A 10,769-nucleotide genomic window follows, 5' to 3' on the forward strand; every position below is an offset into this window, starting at 1 on the left:
ATTTTTAATTAGCGCCCTCTAGTGGACTTAACATGCCACAGCTGTCCCATTTTTCTATGCAAAGTTGTTGGTTGTTTTGGTAAAAGTGCTTTTGGTTCTTTGCTTCAATCTTTTCAATGACATTTATTCCCTTTATTTTTTCAATGAGGAGGGTTTTTTTTGACCATTGAATATAAGCGCTGCTGGCAATTAGAATAGTCTTCAATGAATTTGATTCTTTTTTTTTGCTGAGTGCCTGTCTTTGGGAGAAATTACTTCACAGAAGTTTCAATGAAATGAACAAGAAAAATAAAATTAAAATCATTAAACTAATGTGGGAATTCAGTTTGATTTTAATTTAGTTAATTTTGAGTATTTGCCTGAAAGGTTTAATATGACTTTAATTTGTCTACCGAGCTGATGACAAATGATGATGATAAATAAAAAATTTAAATAATAAAATGAAATAGCATAAAACTCATTTCATGAATTACCAATAGTAAAATATAGATGAAACTGGACACATTTAAAATGGACACATGGAACTGGAATTGGTTTTTGAGGCTTTATTTTAAGTTTAAATTGAAACACTGTCAATAACTAGAACTGGTTTGTGTTTCACTTTCGAATACGAGATTGAACGGACAAATCCTCTAAAACAGGGGTGTCCAAACTTTTTGCAAAGAGGGCCAGATTTGGCAAGGTGAAAATGTGTGGGGGCCGACCATTCAGCCTGACATTCTTTGAACCATTAACATTAAATACAAATGAACCATTTTATGAAATTTTTATTGCAAATGGCATACTTCATTTTTTTTTCATTTTCAAGTTTTTGCCAAAATCACTCTTCCTTTCATATTTGAAGACCACATAAAATAGAGAAAAGGTCTGTCTGGGAAAAAAAACTTTTGGGAAGATGAAACATATCTAGGTTCATTTGAAACATTACATATTATTCACTATTAAATGCTCACTGTAAACTTCTAAATTCAAAACAGTGGTCCGTGCATATTTAAAACTGTGGTTTTGATCATCACAAAAAAATCAATTCACTGAGATTTTAGAATTTATTCACCTCAGAGGACTAAACACATATCTTGCCTGCACTAATGCAGTAACTTCTCGCACAAGTATGTCGAGCCAAACAAGCTCAGCATTTTATTAGCAAATGTTCGAATCTCTTGGAACCGGCCTTCATCCAGCTGGAGGTAGAAGTTGACAAGAGGGAGCTGTTGGTGCCGACTGCTTCGTAATTCAGCGAAAAAATACTCCAATTTCCACTTGTCCTGGAAGCGGCGGCCCTCGCTGTCAACTTTCTGTTTTTAGTTACAGTCACCATGTCAGAAATGGGCTGAAAGGATCACACAAGGGTCACGGCGGCGAGAGTGCGGCCACAGGTCTACTGCCATCTTCTGGTGAAGTGTAAAACAGCTTTTTTTGTACGCGTGTATTTTATACTGTGGTCAACAGAGCTGGCGGGCCACATATTATTGATTTTATGACAGAGGCTGCGGGCCGGTGAAAATTTGAACACGGGCCGCAATTGGCCCCCGGGCCGGACTTTGGACATGCCTGCTTTAAAACAAGCAGGAAGTGAAGCAAAACTTAAAGATTGTGATCATAAAACAATTGATTAATATATGAATACTTCAGATCAAACGTGTTGTCAGATATATTTCACATAAAGATCTCATCATAAACACTTGGTTCTGTTTATCAATTCTGATGGAGTTCTACCATTTTGTAACTGATGTTTGAATGAGCAGAAGAGCCTTGGACAAAATGAAGGTGCAGCTTTATCACAAGGTGGCAGCATTTCCTCTGAAAATCACTTCACATTGAACCACAGGCTGTGATATAAAGCTTCATGAGTGGAATGCAAAATATTAATGCATTTCTTGTGAAATAAGTGGTTTTAATGCTCTAGATTACAGCATTCAGTGTACAGCATAACTGGCCATTAGATGAACACTCCTGGTTTCAAGTTCAGCTGTATTTACTGTAAAACATGAAAAGCTTTTCTACCTACCGTTCTCTCTTCCTGCACTAATTGAAATAATTACTTCTTGGAGCAACATCATCATTCATTCACGGAGTCGTGTTTCTGTCCATCTGATGAATATAAGTAACATTCTCACTGTCACAGCTCTGTTTTTAGTTCTCTACCATCTCCAGAGGGAAATACCTGGTTCTTTAGCTGCTAAATGCTCCACTGTGTTCACCATCTATCTGTATGTGCACTTTGGTGCTGTCACAACCCAGCACATGTTAGGAATAAGGGAAGCATAAATGCTGATGTGCACTGTATAGTAAAAAAATATAAATGGCAGTTCCGCTTTCTAATCAGGCTGATACTTGGGTACTTGGGATTAGACAGACTGGATAAGGCACCATGGAAATACATTAAAAATAAAACTTTTTGATGACATTAAAACTTCATTAAAGAACAACAAAAATAAATTCAAATAATCAAAAACATTTTAAACTCAATTTTAATTTCATTAAGATTGCATAAAATCATGTAATAAGATGTAAACTTCTTTTTCGCCTGAGTGTACTACTACTAAATGGTTGAGGCAAACAGCACTACACTAATGCACCACCATTTCTGATTTCACCTAAAGGCCAACAAAGTTGCAAGTTCACAAGTTTAATAAACTCCGTTAATAAGTATTTGTCTCATTTGAAGCGATCACACAGTTTGTTTACAAAATTGTTTACTATAATGTCTATAATGTCTATAATGCAGCTCACTTTAGCATTACCTTGACTTTAACTTTGTGACACCCAAAGTTAGCAGCTAAATGTATTATTATACTGGCAGCTAATGTGACTTTAATTTTTCATGTCATCTTATGTAATATAACTGTCACTGTTTATATTCAATACATTTGTAATGGCCATTCTGAGTAATGTGGTAGCCAAAGCAAAGCATACCTAATTATCTTAGTTAATGGCCAATTGAGCAGCTATGGTTGCTGAAATTTTATCATTTTCCATTCACTTTAGAATCATTATGTTGTCATTTTTTTTCTTTTTTTACCATACTACTTATTTTTTAGTGGGCTGCACTCAAAGGTAACATAACTTTCACTGTTTCATTTCAAATCAGTATTTAATTTGTGATGACGAGAATCAGCAGCTAATGTTACTGTTGCTGTTTTGCAATTTAGCAGCTGAACCAACTAACATTTTTTCCACATGGCATTTTCTTTAGAATAATTATGTTGTCATTGTCTTTTCTTTTTACCATAGCATTGTTAGTGGTAGTTCTTCTTTCAGTTCTTTTGCATTCCCTCGCAATGTTTTTCTGGTCCTTGTAGGCAAATCCTATCACCTTTAGAGGAAAAAGCCAGGCTAAAGCTTTCCCTCTGTTTTCAGGTGTTGTGCTTAATCTAAGATAACAGGCGACTGTAGTCTGACATCATCGATCGGTAATCTCATCCAGCTCTCTGCCAGAAAGTTATGTGTTCTTTTTTTCTGAAAGTTGGTTCATGCTGGTTCAACTTTGTCGCACAATGTTTGAGAGTATTGTTGGGTATTTTTCCTTCTACTAAATGGTGCCATAGTGGAGCATAAAAACACAGCACAACTCAAGACGGAGCCAAATTTGATCCATGAGGCTTATGTTTTATTTTGTGTTGTGTTATGTTTTTGGTACTCAAAATTATTTTAATCAAATTTATACACTGCTGCCCATAAATTTGGAATAATTTTGTTTTCAGTTTAATTGTGGTTTCATTTTCATTATGATATGTTTGGAACAGATTGACTACTAAAGTTTTGAGAAGATATATACACTTTATCTGTCAAGAATAAATCATTGTTACAATCATTTCATGGAAAGAGGTAAAAAATATTTTATTCCAACTTTATGAGCAACAGTGTATATATTGCACATTTGGCTCAGTGCACTTTAAACACAGCACATGTGAACCAAAATATAAATAAACCAAACCGTTTATATACATGTACATATATATGAATATGATAAAAACGAATCATCCCCTGCCCACTCATACAAAAATACCAGACATAAGTCTGTGCAACACACCCACTCCCATACACCAATAGGGAACAAGTGAGATAGATAGTCAGACAAAGAAATGTAGTTACTAGCTAGCCATAGCATGGAGTTTCATTTGTGCCAGAATATGTCCACATGTACACTGAACTTCAGTTCTGATAAAATACTATTTGATAATCAGATTGGCAAACGACTAAAGTATAGTTTGTTGTTCAGTCGACATGGAAAAATGGAACATATACTTCTTTTTCTGTGTGTGTGTGTGTGTGTGTGTGTTCATGTGTGTGTGTGTTCATGTGTAGGTGTGTTCATGTGTGTGTGCGTTCATGTGTGTGTGTTTTCATGTGTGTGTGTGTTCATGTGTGTGTGTGTTCATGTGTGGGTGTGTTCATGTGTGTGTGTGTTCATGTGTGTGTGTGTTCATGTGTGGGTGTGTTCATGTTCGCCTCTAGGTGGTAAATCCTAGTCAAACCAGTCTGACAGGACAAAATGCTTCTTTTGTTCCACCAGCACACATCAGCTTTTCTCTGTACCACAAACACTGTTAAGTGTTTGGTTTCTCTCTCTTGCAACCTGCGCTAAAGCTGATTGATAAAAGAGAGTAAGAAAAGTATTCTATAACATCTGTGTTAATACATAAAGCTTTGGAGTTCAAGACGAACATTTGTGATTTTGCGATCTTTGATTAGAAACAGTGCAAAAACTATATCTGAAATAATCCATATGTGCTTCTGTTGTAAAAATCTATCGTGAGAAAACTCAGTGGACAGGTTTCATCTAAAGTCAAATATAGGCCTTAGCTAGTGGATGAGAGTACGAGCCGAAACACGTCAGGACAGATCAACAAGAATGTTACCTGAACAGCAAGAGCTGCGGTGATTGGTGGAGAGCGCTGTCAGTCATTGCGGGGCGGCGGGCACACCCAGCGGGCTCATCACACACGGGACGCAGTAGGGTTTCGATGCGACACCGCACCGGCGGCTCAGGTTCCCTATTTCTTTTTGGAGTAAAACAACCACACAGAGAAAAGTCACTGACGGCTGGTTTTTATAAAATAAACGTCTCAGCTATGAAGGGAAGGATTTCTAGTTTGACTCTGCTGTGTCTGGGTGAGTATTCTTGTGATAAATGACATTTGTTTCTGTCCTTTGCGCCTAACCAAGCTGCCACACCTGTTTGTGCACCTTCAGGTGTTCTAAAACGGAACAGGCCCAAGTAACCTGTATATGCAGGTGATCTGTCCAAATGATTTGTTGTTGTATGAATACACAAAAATTTAGAACACAGAACACTTTGAAATCAACATTGTGAAATGTTAATATGCTATTGACCTGTACAGTTTTCTTTCACACCGGCCTGACACTGGTAACTTCATAGAATGGTTTTAGCCTCTAATGGCGCATACGAGACTGGGGTTGCAACTCCTTATTTTCATTATCGATTAAACTACCCATTATACTGGGTAAATCCTTTAGTTATAAAATGCCCATCACAAGCTCCCATGTTTCTTTGTTTGTTTTGACAAAATACAGAGATTTTCAGTTTACGGTCATAGAGGACAAAGGAAAACCAGAAGTCATCAGGCTTTCAAGCAGCTGTTGCTGTCTGTGCTGTGTGTGTTTGTGGCTGGGAGGGTGGGATAATAAGTTATTTGTATAAATGTAAAGATCACCTGCTATAACATTCACATGAAAGTCGCATTGATGGTGTTTTTATATGATAGTGAAATGCACGCAAATGACTATGAATAATCAATATGAGTAAATCTTTGACAGTGTTGTCTGGTGTTGGTGCCCTCAATGTGAACATCCCACTGGAAACATATGAACATGCCAGGGGTGACAACATCACACTGCCCTGCAGCTTTAAACCTTCCAAACCCCTAACCCCCGAAAAACTAGTCATCATCTCATGGTCTGCTGAGGCTGAAAAAGCTAACGCTAAAGAGGTCAGTATCTATCTATCTATCTATCTATCTATCTATCTATCTATCTATCTATCTATCTATCTATCTATCCATGCGACATGATCAGCATAATCCTAATTAATTGTGTATTGTGAATAAGAAAATGAATAGCAGAACTTTGTTATCTTCCTCTTTTGATGTTCCTCTGCTGCTGTTGCTGTGTAACAGACCCTGATCCTGACCCACTACTCTACTGGCACTACTGACATCAAATCACTCTATGAAGGCCGGGTGTCCGTGGACATAGACATCCCTTCTGGAAAGGCCGACCTAAAACTGTCCTCTATCACACTAGCAGACAACAAGGTTTTTGAGTGTCGTGTCCAGATCCCAAAAGATGATGAGGGCAAGCCAGCTGACACTGCACGTTTGGTGGTTCTAGGTAACATTGCCTTTATTTTCAAAGAAAAACACACCATTTGCTTTAAATGTTTAAAAGTGGGTGAAAAGAGTTGTTCATACTTTCCATTTAACATAGTATCAGATATTTAACCCTAAGTATAACACTCAGTCAGTATAATGTTTAGCACTGAAGTCCTCTCTGTTCTGTATTCACGTGGGTATTGTTACTACTACTGAAGTAAAAAAAATAACATGATATATGGAAGTAGAACAAAGACACTTCTGTGTTAATTTTATCCAACATTGCTCCTTTTCTCTATAACCAGTTTACATCTTTATGTCACAGCACTTACTGTATTCTACGTCATGTAACAACATAATAACATACTTGAAATAATATAATAGTGGTTTGCACTATAACCTCGCAGCAAGAAGGGTCTTGGTTTAAAACGGCACAACAACTGGGGTTTGCTCTGTGCTTTTGTGGGTTTCCTCTGAATGCTCCTGTTCCTTCTATAATACAGAGACATGTACAATTAGGTTAAATGACTCTATAATATCCAGGATGTACCCAGCCTCTCGTCCACCGCTTGTACGACCTTGATGGATAAAACTGTATAACTAATGGATGGATGAGTAGGACATATTTTATTATTAATACATGTCACTAAAGAAGCTGTTGTCACAAGACAAATTCTTTTTTTGTCCCTTTTAAACACAAATCATACCTTATTTTTATTTCTATTTTTCTAGTGGCTCCATCGACACCCATCTGTAAGATCCAGGGTAAGACAGAGTACGGCCAGAACATCAACCTAACCTGTCTGTCTGAGGAGGGCTCCCCACCACCGACTTATAAGTGGGAAAGCCGTGATGTACAGAACGCGCCTCGTGCTGCACACCCCAGAACCACCACCAGTAAGTATGAGTGTTCAGTAAGTAACAGCTTCTGACAAGACTACTGATCCTGGAATAATACAAGTCAACTGCCAGCAGATAAAGGTTTACTTACCTTGGGTGAGAATGGAGACATGTTCTTCTTCGCTTGGTATACTTTAAATTCATTTTTCAGCCTCATTTGATGTTTAAAGGTGACCCACAGGGTGGTGTGGGTGATTCTAATGTTGCTATTTTTGAGTTGAAAAAATTCTCATACATTTGGATATTAAAGAATGACCAAAAGGTGAAAACAATCTTCTAAGTACACAAACTGTGACATTGCTTCAAACTTGCCTCAAGCATAGGCTGTATTTGGCCTTTCTATATTGCAATTTCATCTTGCTTTGTGGGTAACATATAGGCCGATACTAGAATAAAAAATCTGACTTCCCTCTAATGTGTTTGCTTTTAAATGTGTTGTATAGAGTCATCACTGACAGTGACATATGTTTGTACAGGCCTCAGGGTGAATAGTTGAAATAGGAGGAAAAACAGATCAGCACTGACACCAAAAATGTCTCTGTTGTGTTGCGTAAACATACAAAATGTACAATAAAACCTTCAGGAAGTATGATTAACAGCAGGGATTATTCATTGGGCACCTCGCCGTTTCCAGAAGATGCACTTTTTATGAGCAGTAGCATTGTAGAACTTGTAGTCTGTAAAATAAGAAGCAATAAAGTTGTGTTAGCAGTGATGTGTACAGTACACGTGACTGACTCTTTGTCTTTCAGACGGAGGTATCCTGTCTTTATACAATATCTCCAAAGAGACATCAGGATTCTTCATCTGCACCTCCAGCAACAAGATCCGCTCTGCTACCTGCAACGTCACCCTCGCAGTCATGCCACGTGAGACAAACCTTTCATTTTCATTAACAGTCTGGGAATTTAGCAATCCCAATAAATACATCTTTACAACAATTTATTATAATATCCATTCATCAGTTTTTCTTCTCCCAACTTGTCTTCCTTCAATCCTGCAGCTTCCATGAACATTGGCTCCACTGCAGGAATCATTGCTGCAGTTGTTGCCTTTTTGATCATACTCATCATCGTCATCTATTGCTGCTGCTGCCGCAAGAAGAACAAAGAGGAGGAATATGCCATGGGGTAATGCTTCTCTGCCTTAAAGACAAACATACAAACCCTTTCACACTGATGCTGTGAACGAGATGCTGTGACGTGGACAGAGGTTAACATCTGATACAACACATTCATGAGGCTGATTGAGCAGGTGGTTTAGGTTTATAGGCAGAGAGAATACAGCTGTCTATGAGAGGTCAAAGACATTTGTTTATGCAGCATTTTTTATCCATAAGGGAAAAGTGTTTTTTATATTAATATTAAAACTACACAAGTTGGTCAGATGCTAAGATGCAGAACCGAAAGAAGAAAAGGATTTAGGTTTAAGGAGATTTATTTAGCCACATTTGAGCAGAGAACTATGGTTCCACACAAGCTGCTAAAGGAATGAACAAAAACAAAAACTCTTCATCCCAAACATCTGACTGCTGTGTGTCCACTTTGCAGAGTCCGTGAGGAAGAGTTCCACGACAAAGAGCCGGTTAGTGAGACTGGCCGAGCTGATGGGCAGGATGACAAACCCGCTGATCGCCGTGACCGCTATGAGGAACGGAGCGAGCGCGGCTATGACCACCGCAAGGACTATGACGATCGGCGCAGCGACTACGATGATCGCCGCAGCGACTACGATGATCGCCGCAGCAACTATGACGACCGACGCAGCGACTACAATGATCGGCGCAGCGACTACAATGATCGGCGCAGCGACTATGAAGATCGGCGCACCGACTACGATGACCGCCGCAGTGACTACTCCGACCGCCGTGACAGGTACAGTGATCGCAATGAGCGCTATGACGACGACCACCACTATGAAGACGAGCGCCGCTACAATGACCACAGAGAGGACCGCTATGATGAGCCCTATGAAGAGCGTGAGAAACCACCTGTGCCAGCCAACAAGCCGCCAAGGAAGGACTATGATGAGTAAGGCCTCCAGTCTTTACCAACCACTGTCCTCCATCTTATATTTTATTTTCATTGACTTTCCAACTGGCTGCCAGTTACTTCACACTCAAGGTGCGACCCAATTGGCTCAATCAACATTTTGCCTCAATGGACCTAGTTATGACATAATTGGCACGGAAAAAACGGCTATACTTATTCTAGAGTTAAGCATAATCTGTTATTACATGTTTGAGAGATGGAAGCAGTTTTAGGGTTGGGTTGTTTAGAGGTGTGATTTGAAGCACAAGACTGGGAGGATCAGTGGAAGGGCAGGGAACCAAATTGGTGGCCACAAAGTCCATCTAATCTGTTTTTAACAGCGAGTCGGTGGGTGTGGTCAACAGGTGAAATCCCTCTAGTTTTCACACTGGCACAAACTGCTTAGGGCAAAATCTGTACCTTTCTTGTGCAGCAAAACTCACGTCATATAAAGATTAGGAACTTAGCAAACATTTCACAGATCCCCAAATGTGTACACACAAACACACACACACATAGTGGGGTCTGAAATCTGAGACCACTTTCCCATTCAGTACAATATTAGTACTATATGAGAGCAATGGCATTAACAGCAGACTGTTAATGTTCTGTTAATAATTTTCTGCGATATACAGGAAGCTGTTTCCTGTTTGACTTTGAAATGTATGTGAATACACAGTCAGGTTTAGTCACATTCTAAAGTAGAGGCACAAACACATGCTGTAAGATAAAACATGCAACCCCTGCTGTCTGATGTGTGGAAGAGGGTTGTGTAATCCGGAAATTATGTGGAATTTTAGCTTTAAACCTGATATGTAGAGATTGTTACGCAAGAATGTTCGTTTGTCTTGATGGCTTCTGCTGTTGGGTGTAACTGGTGGCTTGTTTTAATAAGAAGCTACCACTTCATGCTATAGAAAAGTTTTTGTCATTCTTTATGCTTACTGGAATTCTTTTTGTTTACTGAGTTAGATAGGCTTAGTGTTTATTCTTGTACAGAAACAGAGGCACTGAACCAGTTTTATCATCCATTCTATTGAGTGCTTTCAGTTTCTTTCTTTCTTTCTTTTTTAAACCACAACATTATAGAAACTAGAACTTCTCTGATCTCTCACAGTCCCACAGATCTCTCATGGTTTTATGTTTTGTAAATGAAAATAATAATTTTAGTAATATGTGTAAACTTTGAACATATACAGTACATATCCTCCTTTTTACCATGTTACCTTCAAAGATGTTTTTATGTTGAAGAGATTTCTGTTGAAATGCAATGAAATATGACAATCTACATGCTAGTATTTTATGTCAGCAATAATAATGTTGCAAGTTTTCACTGAGATTTATCAAAATTTTGTGTAAATGTGAAACATTCGGCGTTTGTGTTCCAATATTCTGTAAAAACTAAACTTGATTAAATAAAATGAACTCTGAATCCTGAACACTAGATGGCAACACAACACAAACTAAACAAATCAGCCTTCACGCAATCAAATGGCATTTATGA

General features: G+C 38.4%; 1 protein-coding gene across 1 annotated transcript; it reads left to right on the forward strand.

Annotated features, from left to right (window-relative positions):
- The first annotated feature begins 4,937 nt into the window (after positions 1–4,937).
- On the forward strand, positions 4,938–10,704 carry LOC130175036 (cell surface A33 antigen-like). The gene is made up of 7 exons (XM_056385336.1): positions 4,938–5,115; positions 5,782–5,954; positions 6,141–6,354; positions 7,068–7,232; positions 7,988–8,104; positions 8,239–8,365; positions 8,786–10,704. The coding sequence occupies exons 1-7, from the start codon at positions 4,968–4,970 to the stop codon at positions 9,267–9,269; spliced, it is 1,428 nt and encodes a 475-aa protein (XP_056241311.1). The 5' UTR covers positions 4,938–4,967; the 3' UTR covers positions 9,270–10,704.
- Positions 10,705–10,769: the final 65 nt, after the last annotated feature.

Source organism: Seriola aureovittata, chromosome 1 (genome assembly GCF_021018895.1).
Source record: "Seriola aureovittata isolate HTS-2021-v1 ecotype China chromosome 1, ASM2101889v1, whole genome shotgun sequence".
NCBI lineage: Eukaryota > Metazoa > Chordata > Actinopteri > Carangiformes > Carangidae > Seriola > Seriola aureovittata.